The sequence below is a fragment of the Neomonachus schauinslandi genome, chromosome 1 (genome assembly GCF_002201575.2).
Source record: "Neomonachus schauinslandi chromosome 1, ASM220157v2, whole genome shotgun sequence".
Lineage (NCBI taxonomy): Eukaryota > Metazoa > Chordata > Mammalia > Carnivora > Phocidae > Neomonachus > Neomonachus schauinslandi.
Window position 1 is genome coordinate 146,471,641 of NC_058403.1, and position 22,087 is coordinate 146,493,727.

Genomic DNA, 22,087 nt, shown 5'->3' on the forward strand with positions numbered 1-22,087 from the left:
GCTAAAATTTAAAACAATATTAAGCATACCCAAAGATGTCTTGGAAGTATAACTCTCATACAATGCTGGTACGGATATAAAATGGTACAACTTCTTTGTAGAGGTTTAAGATTCTTAAAAATGTAAATATATACTGGGGCGGGCACCTGGGTGACTCAGTCAGTTGAGCATCTGACTTCAGCTCAGGTAATGATCTCAGGGTCCTGGGATTGAGCCCTGCGTCAGGGCATCCAAGGTCCCCGATTCGCAGGGAGTCTGCTTGTCCCTCTCCGCTCCCCCCAACCCTGCTCCTGTGCAGGCACATGCTGTCTCTCCCTCTCTCTTAAATAAAACCTTTTTTAAAAATGTAAATATATACCTACCTTATGACCCAGGCATTCCACTCTCTTAATTACCCAAGAGAAATAAAAGCATACGTCATTACAAAGACTTAAACACAAATGTTCATAGCAGCTTTATTTGTAATAACCAAAAACTGGAAACAGCCCAAATGGCCATCAAGAGATGAACAGACAAATTTTGGTATTTCCATAGTGGAATACTACTCAGCCAAAAAAAAAAAAAAGAACCACTGATATAATGAATATGTAACATAGGTAAATCTCAAAATAATTTATGCTGAAAGACACCAGACCAGAAAGAATACATACGATGGGTTATTTATATAAAAGCAACTCATCCAAAGTGACAGCAGATCAGCAGTTGCTGTGCAAAGCTATGAGAGAGGGATTACCAAGGGGCATAAGCTATTTGGGGGGGGTTATGGCTCTGTTTATTATCTTGACTGTGGTGACTATTTCAATGGTGTATACATAAGTCAACACTTGGCAATGGTATTATAATAAGTAACACTTTTATTAGGTTCCATTGTTCTAAGCATTCCTATGTGTATTAATGCAATTAATCCTCAACACAAACCTATGAGGTAGACTGTCATCCAGATTTTACAGATAAAGAAATTAGTAGTGTCTGTACTTAACCAAGGTAACACACCTGGGCTCATACCAAAGTCAGCCTGGCTCTGTATTATTATCCACTACTCTGCTTCCTGCAGTGGGCAAAGTCAAGCAGCTTGCAAAAGGGGTATGCTAAAACAGAACACGTTTATATCTCCCCTCATCTCCACTGGTAACAGAAAATAACGGACACTTCTTCCATGATGAGATAGAACTAAATGAAGTTGCAAGGAAATGCTTCCTGCTGTGAGGGTGACTTGGAAGAGCAATGAGATGGATTAATAAATAGGGCCTTGCATTTCACTCAAAGAGTACATATATACCCCAACTTTCGCAAAGGCACAAACTACAACTGAGCAATGATAAGTAACTACAGAGTAAGTAGTGTGGGTGGGCACTGCACCTGAGGTAGGTCTCTGAAAACTTGCGCCTACTATGAATATCCTCCAAAATACAGATGGCTCCACATGGACAAGGGCCCTCTGTTTCTGAGTCTAGGAGACTCCTAATATAGATTGTGATAGGGTTTCTTTTCTGGTTGACCCCTTGTTTAGTGTTGCACACCTGAGAATGGATGCATGGGAGACAAAGGTTCAAAATCTAAAAGTTTATACTAAGCTCACACTTGAGGGTACTAAACACTGGGTGGAACTTATTTTCCCTTAGAATTTTGCAGGAATACACCACTGTCCTCTAACTTTCAAGACTGCTGTTCTGAAATCTATTGCATTCTTATACCTGATCTTTTGTTTTTTCTAGAACCTTTTTAAGATCTCCTCTTAAAGCCTGGAGTTTTGATAATTCACAGCGGTGTCCTCTGATGTAGGCCCTCCCACACATCCCTCATCCGTCTTGCGGGGCACTCAGGGACACCACAAACTCCATAGAGTATCAGCCAGTTACATTTCCTTGTGCATCTGAGTTTGGGGGTTTGTTTCTTCTTTTCTAACTGTAAAGAGCGTGTTGGCGAACAGGAGTGGGGAGAAACAAGGAGGCACAGCACACCCAGCTGCAGACAACCCTACTCTTGCACAGGTATCTTCTGTGTGTGTAGTTTCCGATGCAGAGTGAATCGCCCACACCAGCTGAAGGTTTTCCCACACACCTCACACTCGTACGGTTTCTCACCAGTGTGAACTCGCTCGTGCTGGACCAGGGTGATTTTCTGACTGAAGGCCTTCCCACACTCCTTACATTCAAAAGGTTTCTCCCCGGTGTGAATGCGCTGATGCTGAGTCAAGGCTGTGGGGGAGCTTAACCGTTTCCCGCACTCTTTACATTCGTAGTGCTTCTCCCCAGTGTGCACTCGCTGATGGACGATAAAGCTTGAGCTACAACTGAAAGTCTTCCAACATTCGTTACATTCATAGAGTTTCTCCCCAGTGTGGAACCTCTGATGCTGGAGGAAAACAGAACTGCTAATGAAGGCCTTGCCGCACTCCTTACATTCATAGGGCTTCTCTCCAGTGTGGATTCTCTGATGCTGAATCAAGGCCGTGTCTGAACTTAAACCTTTCCCACATTCTTTACATTTAAATGGTTTCTTTCCAGTGTGAATTACCTGATGCCGAATAAGTAATGAGTTGTATCTGAAGGCTTTTCCACATTCTTTGCATTTGAAAGATCTTTCACCAGTGTGACATCCCTGAAAATCCGCCACTCGACTAAAGTATCTGCCACATTTTCTACATTCGTATGATAGCTGACCACTAGGAACTGTCTGATCTGTACTGAGTTGCCTGCTGACACTAACGTTTTCCCCAGATTTCTCACACTGCTCCCCACTCCCAACAGTGCAGGCCTCGCGATGGCTGGTTGGCCCATCTGTGAAATCTCTCCTCTTTGACTTGGCCTTCTTAGCTACCCAGTGATCATGCTGCTGCTCTGGGCTGCTCCCAAAGTCCAGGTGCTGGGGAACATTCCCTGGCAGCCCTCCTAATGTCAGTCTGTAGGACTCCGTTTCTTTAGAAATGTGTTCCTTTGGAGTTGATTCTTCCTTCTCAGCTCTGGTCTCACCCCCTGAGATCACGGGGGAAAAAAAAAAAAGGTGTCAGCCTCTGATAGTGCTGAAGGGGAAAAGGATCAAGTGGCTATTTTCCTATAGGTACACAAAATGGCCACCGAAGACCACCACACAGCAGAGCCCCACAAGTGAAATGAAGACACTATGGGTGGGAGGCAAGCAACGCCGGGAGGCATTCCCATAAAGAGTGTAAAGATGGGAAAACAGCCAAGACTGTTACCTACTAGGGTGGGAAGACCAACCGCTTTCTCCCAAGTGAATGGGTGAGGTAAGAAGGTATGGAAAAGTGATGAATAGAGACCCCAAGGTCAGAGGAAGACCACCAGATTGAAGAAGGGGCAGGTCAAGCAGCTCAAACTACAAAGGGTCCCACAATTGATTCCTTAAAAGCTGCTTATTTTTTACAACATTATCCACCAAGTCATAATCTTTGAAAAGAGAATGGTCTCTGTCGTCAAGCTGACGCTAGTAAAGCATCAGCCTCCAGTGTGGTGGCTAAGGGGACTATGGTGGGCTAACATGACGGCAGCTGCAAGGAAAGGGGAAGACATGGAGGCTTGCTTCTAAAATAAAAGAGCACTCACTGCACGTGTGAAGAACCCTTCCAAGAACGGACATAAGCCTCAGGGAGGACCTGGTAATGACGTTTGTGCTTTTCCCAAACTGCTGCACACTGTATATAGTTTAATATGACAGCAGGAATGTGAAATAGAGAAAACCAAAAGCTATTTTCCCTCTCCTTTTAAGGCCTTTTGCAGGCTAATATAATCTTCAGCACTGGGCCAGGGCAACGTCGTGTGTTTACAAGCAAACTGTTTAAAAAATGCTCTTTACCCAGATAGGCTGAAGTCCTGGGAAAGGCAGAACTTTAACACAAGGCTTGGAGTGGGGGGAGTTGTGCATTATTTATGGACATTCTCTGTGAAGAGTCTGAAGAGCACATGAAATTTTTACAGGCAGAATAGGGGTGAAACAGAGTTTTAAAAAAGGCAAAAAAAAAAAAATACACTGTTGTTATTTTTAATTCTCAGATCAATACCTTTCAAAATGAGGAAGCCATTCACCTTTCTTTTATAGTAAGTTTTGTTTCAAAAGTTCAGCTGTTAAAATCAAAGTTTTTTTAAGTGTCTGTAGGGGAAAAATGACAGGCTTCAGGTGGGTGTTGAGGCAAGGGAGTCATGGGATATGTTGTGCTGGTGTCTGCCTATGTGTGAAAATTTCCATTACGAAAATGAATTTTTTTATTTTTTTAAATAATAAAATTTTATTTTATTTTTTATTTTTATTTAAGTTGGTGTTTGGGAACTCATAACTCAGTTTCCCAGAGAGGAGCCTGGCTGGCTCAGTCAGTAGAGTAGACAACTCCTGATCTCAGGATTATAAGTTCGAGCCCCACATTGGGTGTAGAGTTTACTTAAAAAAAAAAAAAAAAATTCCCAGGGGTGCCTGGGTGGCTCAGTCATCAAGCGCCTGCCTTCGGCTCAGGTCATGATCCCAGGGTCCTGGGATCGAGCCCCGCATCGGGCTCCCTGCTTGGCGGGAAGCCTGCTTCTCCCTCTCCCACTCCCCCTGCTTGTGTTCCCTCTCTCACTATGTCTCTCTCTGTCAAATAAATAAATAAAATCTTTAAAAAAAAAAAATTCCCATAGAAATAATGTACTCTGTGAATATGTGGGTGGCCAGATAGGCCCCAGAAGCCTATTTTCCTTCTAAGGTGGTTGACATCCTCATCTCTACAACAACAAACTGGTGGAAAAATAAACTTTCCATAAGACAGGGCTCAAAAGAGCTGTCATGGTTCAGGAGCTGCTCGCTCAGTCACATGATGTCCCTTAGCAGGTGGTGAGGTGGAGAGGCAAAGATGAACATCCAGAGAAATCTTGCAGCCATGCCTTTCCTGGAAGAGACTGGCCCCTCCTCATTTGAAAGGGGCTACCACCATGAACGCAGAATCACATGTAATGATTCCAGAGGAAAGAAAACAGTCTCACAAGAGAAGAAACACTTTACATACATTCAAATGTGAAAATAGGAAAGCAGGCTAAGCAAAAAAGACAGCTGGTAGGTTCTCATGCTCACCTGGACAGATGCCTCTGAGGGCTTCCCTGCCTGCAGGCTCCCAGGGTTCCAGGCCCCATGGTAGTTCCCCTCGCTCTAGCTGGGAGACCAGAACAGGCCTGGTGAATAGAAAAGCTGCCCAGGAAAAAGAAACAGGAACAAAAAGTAAAGGGAATCAGGAAGCAAGGTCCCCTTTTGGCTGTCTGTACGTTTCTTCACTGAGCCAGGGAGGGAAATAAAGACAAGTCAGCCTGTGCTATCTTGGAGGACAGAAAATTCCCACAAACAGGGGCAGAGTCCTGGAATAACCCCCCACTCGCATGAGGGAGTCCCAGATCTTCTTCAGAGAACTTGGAAGACAGAGGCAAAGGGCTCTGCTGAGCTCCCAAGAGCTCTTCCTTTCCCTCCATGCATGGGACAGAGTCCCTCCCAGGGCCAGAGGGACAGATTTCAAAACCTGGGAACTGGAAACTCTCCCCACCCAGCAGCCTCTGAGGAGCTCAGCCTTTGGAGCAACCGCCCATGAGGATTATCAGAGAGGCCACAATATCTAAGGAAGAAAGTAGCCAGGATGCACAAACGGCAGATGCAGACAACAGCAGGGAGACGAGTCCTTACCCAGGGAAGCCACATTTGCATAATTCTCCAGCATCACCTCCCGGTACAGAGCCCTCTGTGAAGGATCCAGGATAACCCATTCATTCTGAGTGAAGTACACAGCCACGTCCTCAAAGGTCACTGGCTCCTGAAACAACAGGTTCCTGCTCAAGCCCTGTGTGAAGGCAGAGGAGCCTAAGTATTGGGGCAGAGACCTACTGGCTGTGGTGGTATTGCCAAGGACAGTTCTCCAGTGCCCCCAACTCCCCGCGGGGGCCAGCCCTCAGCCAGCATCACCCTCATCAACAGGAGAGTCCAAGACCCACTGCACCCCTTTGTGGTCATCCCCACAAACAGCCCTTCCTTCCCCTGCTGACCTCTGTGTTGACTCTGCCAGGCCCTGCTCTATGTGCCCGTTAGTCCCTCTGGCTCCTTTCCATGGGTTTTGTGTGCACACGCACAGGGAACATCTGTATAAACACAGCCCACCGCACTTTTGTACTGATCTCCACTCCCTCCCTAATCCCACTAAAGTGACAGTAACATAATGGCCCAAGAGGAGAAGAGTCAGAGCAGACCAGGGTGTTAAGAGAATTTTAGAAGGCAGAAAGGATGAATGTAGGTACTTAATGACAAGAGCAGAGAAAGCTGAATGTTAACTGCTGGCAGAGGGGGAAGCAAACAAAAAGGAGGCTGATCATCATACAAAACCAAGGATGAGGGGCGCCTGGGTGGCTCAGTTGGTTAAGCCACTGCCTTCGGCTCAGGTCATGATCCTGAAGTCCCAGGATCGAGTCCCGCATCGGGCTCCCTGCTCAGCGGGGAGTCTGCTTCTCCCTCTGACCCTCCCCCCTCTCATGTGCTTTCTCTCTCTCATTCTCTCTCTCTCAAATAAATAAAATCTTTAAAAAAAAAAAAAAAAAACCAAGGATGAGCTCCAGATTTTTTAAGTGTGCTCTGCTTTTTAAAACTTGGTAAAATATTCTATCTGTTTAAAAGCACCAGGGAGAAGAGAGGACCCACAAGTACTTAGGGCAGTAAATGAAAAATAGCTACACAAAGGTATATCACTGAGAAGTCTCAGAAAAATGAGAGCATTAAAAAAAAAAAAATCCTAAAGGCTTTCAGAGCAGGAAAAACAACACACACACAAAGACTGGGGAGTCAAGATGGCAACAGACCACATGGTGAAAGTAAACGGGGAAATGTTTTTAAAAATGCTGAGTGAAGGGTGCCTGGGTGGCTCAGTTGGTTAAGCGACTGCCTTCGGCTCAGGTCATGATCCTGGAGTCCTGGGATCGAGTCCCGCATCGGGCTCCCTGCTCAGCAGGGAGTCTGCTTCTCCCTCTCCCTCTCCTCCCTCTTGTGCTCTCTCTCTCTCTCAAATAAATAAATAAAATCTTTAAAAAAAAAAAAAAAAAATGCTGAGTGAAGGGGCACCTGGGTGGCTCAGTCGGTTAAGCCTCAGACTCTTGATTTCTGCTCAGATGGTGATCTCGGTGTCATGAGATCAGCCCTGCATCGGGCTCTACACTCGGTATAGGCAGTCTGCTTGGGATTCTCTCTCTCTCTCAAATAAATTAATTAATTTAAAAAATAAAAAATAAAAATGCTGAGTGAAAACTTCTGCTTCTCGTTCAGATGGAGTCAAAGGGATTGGGTTTATTCTGCCTGAACCAAAACAAGACAAATTACACAAAACAAGTTATCAGATACTGGGTGACAGCAATGAAGGACAACAATCCCAGAGGGACGGGAAATAAAGAGGTGAGACCTATGACTTGCCACGTTTACTACCTTGAAAGAGTTTCCAGGCTGTAACACAGGGAGGGGGAAATGAGGCAGAGCCCAGCAGATTCCCTGGTAGCTTCTGAGGAGACCAAGACAGCGGAGTTTGGGACAGAATACCATAGAGAAGAGAGCTGCACAGAGAAAAAACCTAATTCCCTGCAGAGGGTGCCCTAGAGTATTCAACAGAATGACCAGGGCACAGGTGTGTGGAAACTACCCAAAGCCAGAGAAAGGATCACTAGAAAGGATCATCTGAAAGGACTGAAGGGCACAATGCCTGGCGTTCACACAGGGCCAGAAACAGTGCCTATTTCCACTATCCACACTGGAAAATTTCATACTTCATAGGCCATTGGACAGAGCTCTCAGGAAACTCTTGCCTCAGTAGTGGAGAATAATTATTCCTAGGCTGAGTACCACTCCAGGTTCTACTAGCAAATGATAAATATCAGGGCCAGAAAGGATCAAATTGTTTCCAAGTAAACTGAAACTTATTCCAGAAAAGATACAAGAATATTTGGGGGAGGGGCATCTGGCTGGCTCAGTCAGTAGAGCATGCAACTCTTGATCTTGAGGTGTTTCTTTTTTTTTTTTAAGATTTTATTTATTTATTTGACAGAGAGAGGGAGAGAGCACAAGTAGGCAGAGAGGCAGGCAGAGGGAGAGGGAAAAGCAGACTCCCCGCTGAGCAGGGAGCCGGACGTGGGGCTTGATCCCAGGACCCTGGGATCATGACCTAAGCCAAAGTCGGGCGCTTGACCGACTGAGCCACTCAGGCACCCCTTGATCTTGAGGTTTTAAGTTCGAGCCCCATGTTGGGTATAGAAATTACTTAAAAATAAAGTCTCAAAAAAAATTTTTTTAAGAAGAATATTTTGAGAGGGGCGCCTGAGTGGCTCAGTCGTTAGGCGTCTGCCTTCAGCTCAGGTCATGATCCCAGAGTCCTGGGATTGAGCCCCGCATCGGGCTCCCTACTCCGTGGGAAGCCTGCTTCTCCCACTCCCACTCCTTCTGTTTGTGTTCCCTCTTTCGCTGTGTCTTTGTCAAATAAATAAAATCTTTAAAAAAAAAAAAAAGAAGAAAAATATTTTGAGGACTATAAAAAATCTAGAATCAAACAAGGTAAAATTTACAATATCTGGCATTCAACCACAGATTACTAGGCATTCAAAGAAGCAGGAATACGTGACCTATAATGAGACCAGTCAATCAAAACCAACCCAGAACTGATAGATGTTAGCATTAGCAGAGACGGACATTAAAGCAGTTATTATAAATGCACTCCAAATGTTCAAAAGTTAAATAGAGACACGGAAGATATATATTAAAGATTTACTTATTTGAGAGAGAGAGAAAGCGTGTACGCAGGTGAGCTGGGGGGGAGGGGCTGAGGGGGAGCGAGAGAACTCAAGCAGACTCCCAGCTGAGTGTGGAGCCCTACACCTGGCTCGATCTTGATGCATCTGGATCTCACTATCCTGAGATCACGACCTGAGCAGAAACCAAGAGTCCTACACTTAACTGCCTGAACCACCCAGGCACCCCAAAGATAAATTTTTTTAAGGCCCAAATCGAACTTCTAGATATGAAAACTGCAATGTCTGAGATGAAAAATATAATTCATGGGATTGACAGCAAATCTGACATTGCAGAAAAAGAAAAAAACAACTTGTGAACTTGAAGGCTTAGCAATAAAAACCAACCAAAAGGAAACAGAGAAAAAGACTGAAGGCAAAAAGAACAGAGCCATCAGGGAGCTATGAGAGAACCCTGAAAAGCCTAATGGACAAGTAATTGAAGGTAGACTGATAAATTAAAGATGCACACTACAAACCCTACAGCAATCTCTAAAACAGTAACATGAAGAGTTATAGTTTATATATAGCCAACGAAGAGGAAAACATGGAATAAAACACACCATTAGTCCTAAAGAAGGTAGAAAATCAGGAGAAAAGGGAACAAAGAAAGGACAATTAGAAAGATGACAGACTCAAATCTAACCATATCAATAATTATGCCAAAATACATAAATCTAAACATCCCAACAGGTAAACATTATCAGATTAGATTTTCTAAAAAGCAAGGGCCTACTATATGCTGCCTTCAAGAAATGCATATTACATGTAAAGACAAGAATAAGTTAAAAGCAAAAAGACGTAAAAAAAATATATACTAGTCCAAGAAAAAGCTGGAGTGGATATATTAATTTAAGGCAATGTAGATTTCAGAGCAAAGAATATTTTTTTAAAGATTATTTATTTCAGAGAGAGTGCGGGGAGGGGCACAGGGAGAGGGAGAGGAGGAGAGAATCCTCAAGCAGACTCCCTGCTGAGCTCAGAGCCCAACATGGGGCTGATCCCAGGACCCTGAGATCATGACCTGAGCTGAAGTCAGCCTTAACCAACTGAGCCACCTAGGCGCCCCCAGAGCAAAGAATATTAAGAGATAAAGTCATTTATAACCATAAAGGGATTAGGTCATCATGAAGATACAACAATTCTACATGTTTATGCAGTTAGTAACAGAGCTTCAAAATACATGAAGCAAAAACTCATAAAACTGCAAGAGAAACAGACAAATCCATAATTACAGCTGGAAATTTCAATAACCCCTCTCAACGAGGATATAGCAAACATGAATAATACTATTACCCTACTTCACTTAATGGACATTTACAGAACACCCAACAACAGCAAAAAACACATTCTTCTCAGGTGTCCAAGGAACACTTTGTAAAGTAGACCATATTCTGGACCATAAAAGAAGAAGAAAGCAAGTCATACAAAGAATGTTCACTAACCACAACAGAATTAAATTAGAAGTAACAGAGAAACGCATGGAAAATTCCCAAATATTTATAAACTAAATAACACACTCTTAATTAACACATAGATCAAAGAATAAAACAGAAAAGAATGCAGAAAGTGTTTTGAACTGAAGGAAAATGAAAACACAAGGTACCAAAATTAGTGATGCTGCTAAAGCAGTACTTAGGAAGACATTTATAGTATTAAATGCTTGTGTAATAAAATTTAAAAGGGGGCGCCTGGGTGGCTCAGTTGGTTAAGCGACTGCCTTCGGCTCAGGTCATGATCCTGGAGTCCCGGGATCGAGTCCCACATCGGGCTCCCAGCTCAGCAGGGAGCCTGCTTCTCCCTCTGACCCTCTCCCCTCTCATGCTGTTTCTCTGTCTCTCTCTCTTTCTCTCAAATAAATAATTAATTAAAAAAAATCTTTAAAAAAAAAAATTTAAAAGGAAAAAAGGTCTTGAATCAGTGACCTCAGATTCACCTTTAGAATCTAGAAAAAAAAACAGCAAATTTAACAAAAATTAAGTAGAACAAACAAAATAAAGGTCGAAATGGAAACCAGTGACATAAAACAGACAAGAAATAATAGAGAAAATCACCAAAACCAAAAACTGGTTCTTTGTGAAGATCAATGCAACTTATAAATCTCTGGTCAGATTAATCAGAAAAAAAGAGAAGAAATAAATTAGCAAAATTAGTTCTAAAAAAGGTGACATCACTGCAGATAATAAAAGGATAATAAGGAAATATTCTGAATTTTATGCCATTAAAGTCTACAACTGAGATAAAATAGACAAATTTCTTTTTTTTAAGATTTTTTTTTTATTTTTTATTAGAGAGAGAGCACAAGTAGGGGGAGTGGCAGGGAGAGGGAGAAGCAGGCTCCCCGCTCAGCAGGGTGCCCAACGTGGGGCTTGATCCCAGGACCTCAAGATCATGACCTGAGCTGTAGGCAGACGCTTAACCATCTGAGCCACCCAGGCACACAAAATAGACAAATTTCTTCAAAGAGACAAATTACCAACACTCATTCAAGGAGAAATAAAATAGCCCTATACCTACCAAAGGAACTGAAACTGTGTTTTAAAACTTATCAGAAAGAAAACTCCATACCTAAGTGGTTTCACTGGTGAATTCTACCAAACATTTAAGGAAGAAATGTAATCGGTTCTACACAAATTCTTCCAAAATATTGAAGAGGACAGAATACTTCCCAATTCATTCAATGGGACAAAGAGATGACAAGAAAAGAAAACTGCAGATTGATACCTCTTACAAACATAGATGCAAAAATTTTAAACAAAATTTTAAAAAAGAGAATCGAAAATACAGTAAAAGAATAATACATCATGACCAAGTGGTTTTTATCCAAGGAGTGCAAGGTTGGTTGAACATTTGAAAAATTAATGTAATTCACCACAGTAAGAAACTAAAATAGAAAAATCATATAATCCTCTAAACCAACATAGAAAAAGCAAACATCATTTCAAAATCCAACATCCATTCTTGATAAAAATTCTCAGCAAGCTAGGCACTGAACATCCTCAATCTGATAAAGGGCATTTACAAAACAAAACAAAACCTATGATGGAGATCATACTTAATGGTGAAATATTGAATGCTTTCACCTTAGGATCACAAATAAGACAAGGATATCTGCCCTCACCACCCGTACTCAACATTAAATGGAGGTTCTAGCCAGTGCAGTTAGGCAAGAAAAAGAAATAAAAGGTATCCAGACAGAAAGAAAGAAGTAAAATGTCTTTATTTGTAGACGGCATGTCTACGTAAAACATCCAACAGAATCTACCAAAAAAAAAAAAAAAAAAAATACTAGAATTACTTTACCCAAGGAAAGACTGCTCCAATCTTGTGGACAGAGGTGAAAAGGGTCTTCGCTGTATGCAGTGATGCAGATTTCTACTTTTCAGCCTTGATTTCAACTCTATCCCAATCAATCCCCCACACCTGCCTTTCTATCCTGATTACATCTTAGGTTGGGCATTCTCATCTCTCCATCCCTCTCAGCTCCTCCTCCCACACCTGATAGTGACAGCCACACAATGAAAGCCACAAGCTTGTGAAACAGGAACCTCGGGAACAAGCCCCATGTGCACCTGTGAAACTCCCCGCTGCCTGCTGGCCCACTGGCTTTTTTTATTTTATTTTATTTTATTTATTTGACAGAGACACAGCGAGAGAGGGAACACAAGCAGGGGGAGTGCGAGAGGGAGAAGCAGGCCTCCCGCTAAGCAGGGAGCCCGATGCGGGGCCCGATCCCAGGACCCCGGGATCATGACCCGAGCCGAAGGCAGACGCCTGACGACTGGGCCACACAGGCACCCCCTACTGGTTATTACCACTTAACTTGCAGAGCAAAGCACCAGCTAAGGAGGAAGCCCCGACCGGTCCAAACCAGTCTCCTCCAAATCGACCCAAGCGCTGAACTTTCACGACTTTTTCCCTCATTATAATACTAAAAATCATGCCCAGGGCTGGAGATTTAACAAGTTCATTACGCAAGCGATGCATGAAGAAACATGACCTTTAAGTGTGTAGGTGCGAATAAATCCCCGCCTCTACTTGCTTAGACGGCACTCTCTTCCCACCTAAGTATCTTTAAAAATTCTCCTTGACCTCTCCTCGGAGAGTCAACCTGAGGATTCTTTGTGGTGCTCCCCTGTGCTCGAGCTTAAACGCCGATAAAGCCTTTCTTGTGACTTTAAATTTTGGGTGCAGTCTCGTTTCTACCGATGCTGAGTCCAAGGACCCGAGTCCCGTAACACCAGGACAACTCAGGCTCTGGATGTAGACCGACATCTGCTCTCTCTTGACATCTAAGGGTGGGAGGGCGGGGGGGGGGGCAACGGAGCAGAGAGGATGCTCGCTCACCTGGCACCACGTGATCTGGAGCATGGCTGGGGTCCCCACTTCACACAGCGCCGTCAGGGTTCGAGGTGAGACTGGAGAGAAAATAAAGAGGCACGGGTGGGGCTGCTGAGGCCGGGCACCCGGCAAATGCCGTCTGTCCGCCCGGGGCCCCCTCTGTCCCGGTACCCCCTCACCCCAGAGGCACGGGGATTGGAGAACCGGGTACTGGAGAACGCCGTGGGGATGTGACCCCGTTAGCCAGACCCGGAGCCCAAGCGACTGCTAACGCCGCGCGCCGCAGACGCAGGGAACGCGGGGGAAGACGGCGAACCTGCGCTCCCGGGAAAGCTTAGGACCCGCTCCGCCGGAAGCACGTAGGGCCGTTTCCCTTCCTCTCTAGGAACCTGAAAACGTGCTCGTCTCCGTGGTTCCCTAGCCCAACTGCTACAGCCACGGTCCCTACTCTCCGAGACTGCGAGCCAGAGTTGCGGGCTCTAGGCTCGGGTCCTGCAGCGCCCTCTCTCGGTAGCCCCTCCAGGGGATGTCGTCCGGCCAGCTCAGGCCACAGAAGGGTTGCAATCCCGGGAATCGCGTTTGCCCCTCCTGGCTGCTCTTCCAGGTCCTGAAGGGACCACTGCCAAAGCTGCCTAGGTTCTGTGGCTGCGCGGCAGTGAGGGCGTGTGGGGCCCATCACCTGAACAGCCAACTGTGTATTGGTGGAGAGCATGGACTACGTAGGTCTGGGAACCTGGCTGTACCACTTCTTAGCTGTGTGAGCAGAAGCAAGTTTCTTTGCTTGTTTCCGTGTCTGTTAAATGGGTATAAGAGTGATACCACCCTCAAAGGACTGTTGAGGCTTAGTAATTAAATGAGTCAATGGATTAACAATGTATTTACAGTAGTGCCTGGCACACATTAAGAGCTTGCGGGTTGTTTTGTTTTCTAATTGTGTTTTTTGCTTTCGAAGATACAAGCGCTGCTGGGACTTCCAAGATATGGCACAGTTTAGGGAAAGGGCTATTAACATTTAGCCTTAGACCCTTTTCCCACCATATACCTGGGTATGTGTTCCAGGCCCAGCCTGGAACCAGATTTCAGCTAAGGGCCCAGCAGCCTTCCCTGTGAATACTGGGTCCTCCATATTAAGTTGAATGTTTCATTTAGCTTCTCCTCTGCCAGTCTTCAGAACCACTCTATCCTCAAAGACTTGTCAGAGCACCCCACTATGCAGCTAGACCTGCCAATGGGATAGCCACCATGACTTGCCTTTATTGCTTGTTTGCAAGCCAAGCAAATGTCTCCACCCTATCCCAAGAGGCTCTTCTTGGAGGTCACCAATGTGGGAAGGCTCTGTTTTACCTTGAGGGTTCTAATACTCCTGAGAATAGCTTCAGAGGCATGGCTTCTACTAGCCAAGCACTACTGTTCTATATAAGAACTATCCTGGGGCGCCTGGGTGGCTCAGATGGTTAAGCGTCTGCCTTCGGCTCAGGTCATGATCTCAGGGTCCTGGGATCGAGTCCCGCATCGGGTTCCCTGCTCAGTGCAGAGCCTGCTTCTGCCACTCCCTCTGCTTGTGCTCTTCTGTCTATCTCTCTGTCAAATAAATAAATAAAATCTTTAAAAAAAAAAAAAGAACTATCCTCCTCAAAGAGGACTTTGGCTGCCTCCATTCTGACCCCAAACTTTTTAGTTGGGTTCTTCTTTCCAGCTTGTCTCTTGGCTCAGGAAGAAGATCCATAGGGCCAAGTATCCCCTGATGGGAACCAAAACTACCCCTTCAAGCAACAAGAACTGCCCTGCGGCAGCAAGAACCTACCAGTGATTGATTCCAAGACTTTGCTGGCACGTACCCACCAACTTTGTCCCACATTTTCCTTACATAAACCTGGAAGTATTTTTGGCATTTTGGAGACAGTCTTTGAGACATTAGTCCGCTCACTGAAATAAATTCCTTTCTTGTTTCACCACCACTCGTTTCTCTGCCTTTGGGTTTTGTCAGTCGCAGAACCTAGTCTGTTTGGGACCCCAGGGGCCAGGGGCTCTTGAGCTACACTCCCTCTTCTCCAAGATTAGGAAGAATGATTTGAGCATTCTAGACGCTGAGCAGGGAGCAGAGCCTAGAGATTCAGTATGCATCCTTTGATGATCCCAGTTTTCTAGAAACTGGGTGGCTCACTCATGCCCCCTCAGCTTTGCATGAAAAACATCTATGGTTCCCCAGTTCAAGAAAATGCACTTCCAGATTTCTCCCTGGGTAGGGGAAGGAGAGTCTCTAGGCTACATGGAATCAGGAAAAGGATTTGGGATCAGGCTGAGACAGGGAAACTAAAGGATCCATGAAAAACTGCCTTTTCATTCCTTTTCCTGCTTCTATTCTTGCTAGGACCTACATCCCTGCCTTACCCAGGTGTTATAGAACAGATAGTGTATGTCCTCCTTGTAAAGGTCAAGGATTTAATGATTTCACTGGAGTCTTCCAACACAACAGATAATATCTAAGGACCGAGCAGGGTCTTCATGAAAGTTTTCCAAGACCAAGACCAATGACTCATCAAGATCCCTGGCTCCAGGGCATAAGTGGTTTATGGAGGACACCTAACACTTTGTTTCTGGATTACTGAGAAGACAGGTGCACCAGACAATTGTCCTCAATAAAAACCCCAGGTCTCAAGCAAAGACGACACTCATTTTCCTTCCCTTTCCTTTCCAAGTCTCCCAGATGCTCTGTCTGTATCTATAGTCATCTGCTCTTACTTCCCTCAGATTGTGTTTGATTTCTATCCTATGTGAAGCCAAGGACCCTCTTGGCTGGGCCTGCAGGACCTCTTCTGGGTCCTTGGACCCAGCCAGCCTGCATCAAGACTGTTTCTTTTAAGACTATTAAACAAGAGCACCTTCCCCATATTATGACGGCAATGTGTTTAAAAACAAAAAACCTTAAGGCCATTTATTATAAGTCAATTAAACTATTATACTATTAATCTCCATGGGAAAGATTTTACATATTTCCAAGCTCTAAAATTATAAGTTATGCCAGAACACAAATTTTATTAAGATAAACACAATTGGAGCACCTGGGTGGCTCAGCAGTTGGGTGTCCGACTCTTGATTTTGGTTCAGGTCATGATCGCAGGGTCGTGGGATTGAGCCCCACATCAGGCTCCACACTCACAGCATGGAATCTGCTTGTCCCTCTCCCTCTCCCCACTTGCGTTCTGTCTCTTTTTCTCTGTCTCCCTCTCTCTCTGTGTTTAAATAAATAAAAATTTTTTAAAAAGATAAACAATTGTTTCAACATCTGACATAGCACAAAAATGTCATTTCTTTAATTAACTACAATATGGCTGTGTGACCATCTTCATTCAGCACTGTCTTAGGAAGGTGTTATATACAATACACTTAAGACTTTACAAAGCACACATGTAATATCTAATGTCCATTTATCTGAACATGTATGCCAAAAAAAGTAAAAAGAAATATGAAACTAACAGAAACGATGCCAAATTATCACTGCTATAAACTAGCAAACAACAAATGCCTTGAGAAAACTTCATGCAACATTTACATATGGTTAAGTAAGATTTAATTAGCAAAGTTTAACAAAATTTTATTGGAAACGAGGTAACCACAGAAAGCAGAAGCAGGGGTGCCTGGGTGGCTCAGTTGGTTAAATGTCTGACTCTTGATTTCAGCTCAGGTCATGATCTTGGCATCCTGAGATCAAGCCCCACATTGGAATACTGGAGTGGGTCCTTCTATATCATAGCAACTCATCTTTTGTGAGCCATGCTTTTATACTCAAGCTAATCAGAAGAATTTACACACACACACACACACACACAAATGTATGCATTGTTGTGTAAAGGAATGTTTATAAATTCTGGACCCTTTAGTCATCCCTACAATATAGCCAGAATCTATCAGGTGGCAATAATGATTGCAGTGCCCAGATGTCACCCAACAATATCACTATCTCCAGTTACTCCAGCAACTCAGAAAGACCTTTTCCCTTACCATGTAAATAGTGCTCACTATAGAGCCAAATGGTATACAAAGATTATATTTCTTTTATTGCACAACCTTTTAAAAATTCCTAGTTGCCTTTCTATTTTCCACTGCTTGACTTTATGATACCCTAGGGGTTTTTTTACAAACCCTCCTTGGTATTGTTGCTGGGTGAACTGGGGAGACCTCAGGCCCTGGGGCCTTGACCCAGCCAGACCCAAAGGAGTTGCTGAAAGTTCTTGGACTTGTCATGAGAATGAATTCAAGGACAGACACACAGCACAGTGGACAAGTGACACAGGTGGGAAAGTTTATTAAAGTGAAAAGTACACTCTTGAGATATGAGAGCTGGTGAGAGAGAGAGAGAGAGAGAGAGAGAGATGCATGCCCAGGGGGTTGGGTTTCTTTCTTTTATTGACAGTTGTTAACTAGAGGGCAGAATATTCATTACCTGGGGTGTGAAGCGGGGTTTACTACTTTTTCTTCCCAATTTGGTCAGGAGTTTCCTGTTGTTGCATCCACCATCTTGGACTTGTCTGGTTTGATCCGGCTTATTGTGAAGTACTGCCAGGACAGGATTCTGACTTCTGATAGCTGGCCATGACTTCCTTAGTGCTGGTCTCCAGGTGTCCTGTTAGAACCTATATGTTTACTCTTAACAATATGAAGACACAAATTTCCAGCCCTGCTGCTGAGCGTAGACTGCTGAGCATGGACAACTGTCATGCTGAGTCCACAATTTCCCCACAATGGACCCATGCTTTTCAGGACACGATGTCCTCCTCATTCTTCCTTCTTTTGCTGGAGCACACCCTCCAATAATGAAGATGTTTAGTCATATCTTCAGGGCCAGTTATATATAGGAATGTCCTGCTCCCTTTTATATCTGCCCGGTTTGGCTTTTATGGATTCAAACTTTCTTCTAAGGACACTCTCCCTCCCACTCAGTTGGCTTATCTTCTTTCATTTTGCTACCACTTGCCCAATGTTCCTGTCCTGACTATAAGCCTAAATCCTATTTCCAAAACTAATTCCATTAGTTGTTGAGTATCTGAGAAAAACTTTTCTGTTAAGTGTTGGAAAAGCATTTACATTTTTTTTCTTATCTGTACAGTTTACAAAGGTTTTTCTCTCCATCAAAATGTTATCTTTCCTGTATTGTATATAAGGCATTATTCTAGATGGGCTTTTATTGTTTTATCTTGTTATTGGAAAAAAAAAAAAACCACTAACCCACTGCAGAATAGGTCTCTGAAATCTACTATTACAATCAAGTTCTTTATAAATAAACTATCTGCCCACCAAGGACTATTACAAACAATTTAAGGCATACAGTCTCAGCCTTCCCAGTGTTCCTGTCCCCATATGATGGGCTATGAGAACAAATTCCCGTCCATCAAATAGACCACAGAGATCCCATATTTTTCTCTCCTGCTCTAAACTGCTATAATACAATGGTTTTTCAGAGGTTTTCTTCCTAATTACCACTGGAAAACACAGTTAATAAATATAATTTCCAGAAATCAAAATCATTGTCTTTTTTCTTATAGTTTGTTTTTCTTAGAGAGGATCTGGGATTGACTCAAAGTGCATCTGGATACACTAAGCTTGAATTCTGATTTTTTTTCTCCTGAGTCCTACCTATTGTCTACCTATTATAAGAGAAATAAAGAAAAGTTCCCTGAATCCCCCTGTGAAGGTCATTAACAGGCTAAACAGACAACCCATAAAGAGAATTCACAGTAGATGCAGGGAAGTTTTCTCACCAAAATAGTCTTAAGTCCTTCCTTGGGTAGAGCCCTTCCTGAGAAGGCATTGCTTCAATGTAACAGTAGGGCTGAATTAGAAGGGGAAATGCTATATAAAAACTCTGTATGAGAAATTGGAATAGGCTGCGAAGAATAGGAAAGGCCACAATATACTCTTCTGGATTTTTAAAAATCTCGCTTAATGGACTTCTTTCAAATGAGGAAAGCTAGTTTCCACCCCAGTTACAACCATGAATTCCTTACAAAGTTTATTTTTAGGTCACTGTTTAGAAACATTACATTTTCAGGATGCCTGGGTGGCTCAGTCACTCAAGCGTCTGACTCTTGATTTCGGCTCAGGTCATGATCTCAGGGTTATGGGATAGAGCCCCACATGGGGCTCCACACTCAGTGTGAGTCTGCTTGGGATTCTTGCTCTTCTCCCTCTATCCTTCTCCCAACTCATGCATGCTCGCTCTCTCACTTAAATAAATAAAACCTTAAAAAAAAAATTTTTTTCTCATTGAAACAATGAATAATAATGTTATGTATGTTCCCCCAGGCTAGTTCATGGAAGCCTAAATTCCTCTTATTGTAATTAAAATACCTCTTTGGGGGCGCCTGGGTGGCTCAGCCATTAAGCGTCTGCCTTTGGCTCAGGTCATGATCTCAGGGTCCTGGGATCGAGCCCCACATCAGGCTCCCTGCTCGGTGGGAAGCCTCCTTCTCCCTCTCCCACTCCCCCTGCTTGTGTTCCCTCTCTCGCTGTGTCTCTCTCTGTCAAATAAATAAATAAAATCTTTAAAAATAAATAAATTAATTAAATAAAATAAAATACCTCTTTGTATTGAAAACAGTAGAAAAGTAAATTACCCCATTACATGAACAAAAGGTGCGTGGCTGGAGGAGGGTGGTAACACAAATACGTGGCAGAACGTGCAGAACCTTTGCAGGCAGGATCCCTGGGGAATATCCTTTCCAGTTCAGGGATGGTGCTCCACTGAGCCTCCGCCAAATGTCCTACAATACTTTAAGAGTGACCATTTTCACCCCCTACAGCAGCCATTTGAGAAAGAAAACCCCTTTGTGTGATAAATTCTTAAAAAAAAGGGAGAGTAGAAGTAGGAAAGGAAGCTCACAGGTTCTCTTACTTACCTGTACTGACATCTCTCAGGACTTTTCTGCAAACCTGTGCCCAGGGATCTGGGCCCATGGGACCTCCCCTTGCTCCAGCGGAGCAATCAGAACAGGAGAGTACTGGGAATCAGAGTTCCCAGCTCTTTCCCAGCTGAAAGAGCTCCTTTCAGCTCCAGCTTTCAGTTCCTCCTGGAACACCAAGAGGACAAGGTTGGTGGGTCTTAGGAGCCCTCTAAAGAAGGAGCCCAACTGTTCTACTCAGAAAGAAACTATTTATTTATTTATTTACTTACTTACTTATTTGACAGAGAGAGCGCGCACAAGTAGGCAGAGCTGCAGGCAGAGAGAGAGAGAGGGAGAAGCAGGCTCCACGCTGAGCAGGGAGCCCAATGTGGGTCTCGATCCCAGGACCCTGGGATCATGACCTGAGCTGAAGGCAGACGCCCAACTGACTGAGCCACCCAGGGGCCCAGAAACTTAAGAAACTTACCTTATGAGGCCCTATCTGAGTATGCACTAAAATAGGGGTAGCAGTAGAGGACCAAGATCTCAAGAAAACAAGGATGAGGTAGGGACCAAGGGCTTAAGAAGGACATCAGAAAACTTTTCATTTCCCTTTTGCCCAGAGCAGAGCCTCTTCTAGGGAATTGGGGAATGTCTGTTTTAATACTAAAAAGAACCTAGGGCTCTTCCCAACCAGGAATCTCTGAGGCTGATGACTGGGGAACTCAGCTCACAGACTTATGAAAACTGAGCTGAGGAGAGACACCTGAGCCTATAAGAAGAAAGGAACTAGGAAGCTCCAAAGTACAGAGGTTGAGTCCTAGAGGAAAGAGAGGCCTTACCTAGAGAAGCTACAGTCCCATATATCTCCAAAATTGTGGAGATTCAGGGTAGGGTCTTCTGAAGAGGCATCACACTGGCCTGTTGCTTCTGGGTGAAGTACACAACCATCTCCTCGAAGGTCACTGGCTCCTGAAACAAAAGTTTCCTACTCAAGCCCTGAGCTAGGTGCAGAAGGGGAGGAGGCATGAGCTGTCAAAAATTAGATGGCCAGATGAAGATCGTGATAGAAAAATAAATACTGGGGTACCTGGGTGGCTCAGTCATTAAGTGGCTGCCTTCGGCTCAGGTCATGATTCCAGGGTCCTGGGATCGAGTCCTGTGTTGGGCTCCCTGCTCAGCTCCCTCTCCCTCTGCTGCTTCCCCTACTTGTGCTTTCTCTTTCTGTCAAATACATAAATAAAATCATTTTAAAAAGGAAAAAGAAATACTATGCCCCAAAAATCAATTAGAAATTGGACATGATCTATAGTTTACACACACACATCCTCCTTCACTGAAGAACATAAGAGCTGAACAAATGACAACAGAACATGTTCCTGAATGAGAAGCATTCATTTTATGAAACTGTCATTTCTCAAAATCTATAAGTCAAGGCAATCCCAATGGAAATCATTTTTCTTCTAAAATCCCCAAGAATCTGGATTCTTAAATTTATATGAAAGAATAGATGAAAAGACTAGCTAAGAATATTCTGAGAAAACAAAAAGAAAGGGAATTTGCTCGACCCAGATAGCAATGCATCCTATAGCAAGAGAGCAACCATTTCTTCAGTGGGCTCCTACAATAGTCTAACTAGCCTCTTAAACCCCAACAGACTTTCTATGCAGTAGATGCAGTAATATCATAAAATCTGCACAAAGCACTCAAAAACCTTTCAATGGCCAATTGTTGCTCTTATGATGAAATCCCAAGCCTTTCCCATGAGCAAAGGTCCTACAGATCAGGCCCCTGCATCTCTCTACAACTTCAACCAGCGCCATACCTTCCCTGGGTTCTGTGTGGTCTGGCCACCCGGCTTCCCTTTCTCTTCAACAAATCCAATTCTCTCCTACCTCCTGGATTTTGTGTTTGTTCTCCCACCGGCCTGGCAGTCTCTCCCCTGGTTCTTCCTTTCCTGTAGATCTCCGAGCAGACATCACCTATTCAGTGAGACCTTCTTTTACAACTCCAGGTAGAGGAAGCCATGCCCAAGTACACAATATCAAAGCCACACAAGAAGTGGCCCGCCTCTCTCCCTCTGTC

General features: G+C 43.9%; 1 protein-coding gene across 1 annotated transcript; it reads right to left on the minus strand.

The window, feature by feature from the left end:
* Positions 1-550: 550 nt before the first annotated feature.
* On the minus strand, positions 551-13,444 carry ZNF620 (zinc finger protein 620). The gene is made up of 4 exons (XM_044915903.1): positions 13,128-13,444; positions 5,656-5,782; positions 5,059-5,172; positions 551-2,975 (listed from the first exon to the last, which is right to left on the minus strand). Exons 1-4 carry the CDS (start codon positions 13,149-13,151, stop codon positions 1,978-1,980), a joined length of 1,263 nt encoding a protein of 420 aa, XP_044771838.1. The 5' UTR covers positions 13,152-13,444; the 3' UTR covers positions 551-1,977.
* Positions 13,445-22,087: the final 8,643 nt, after the last annotated feature.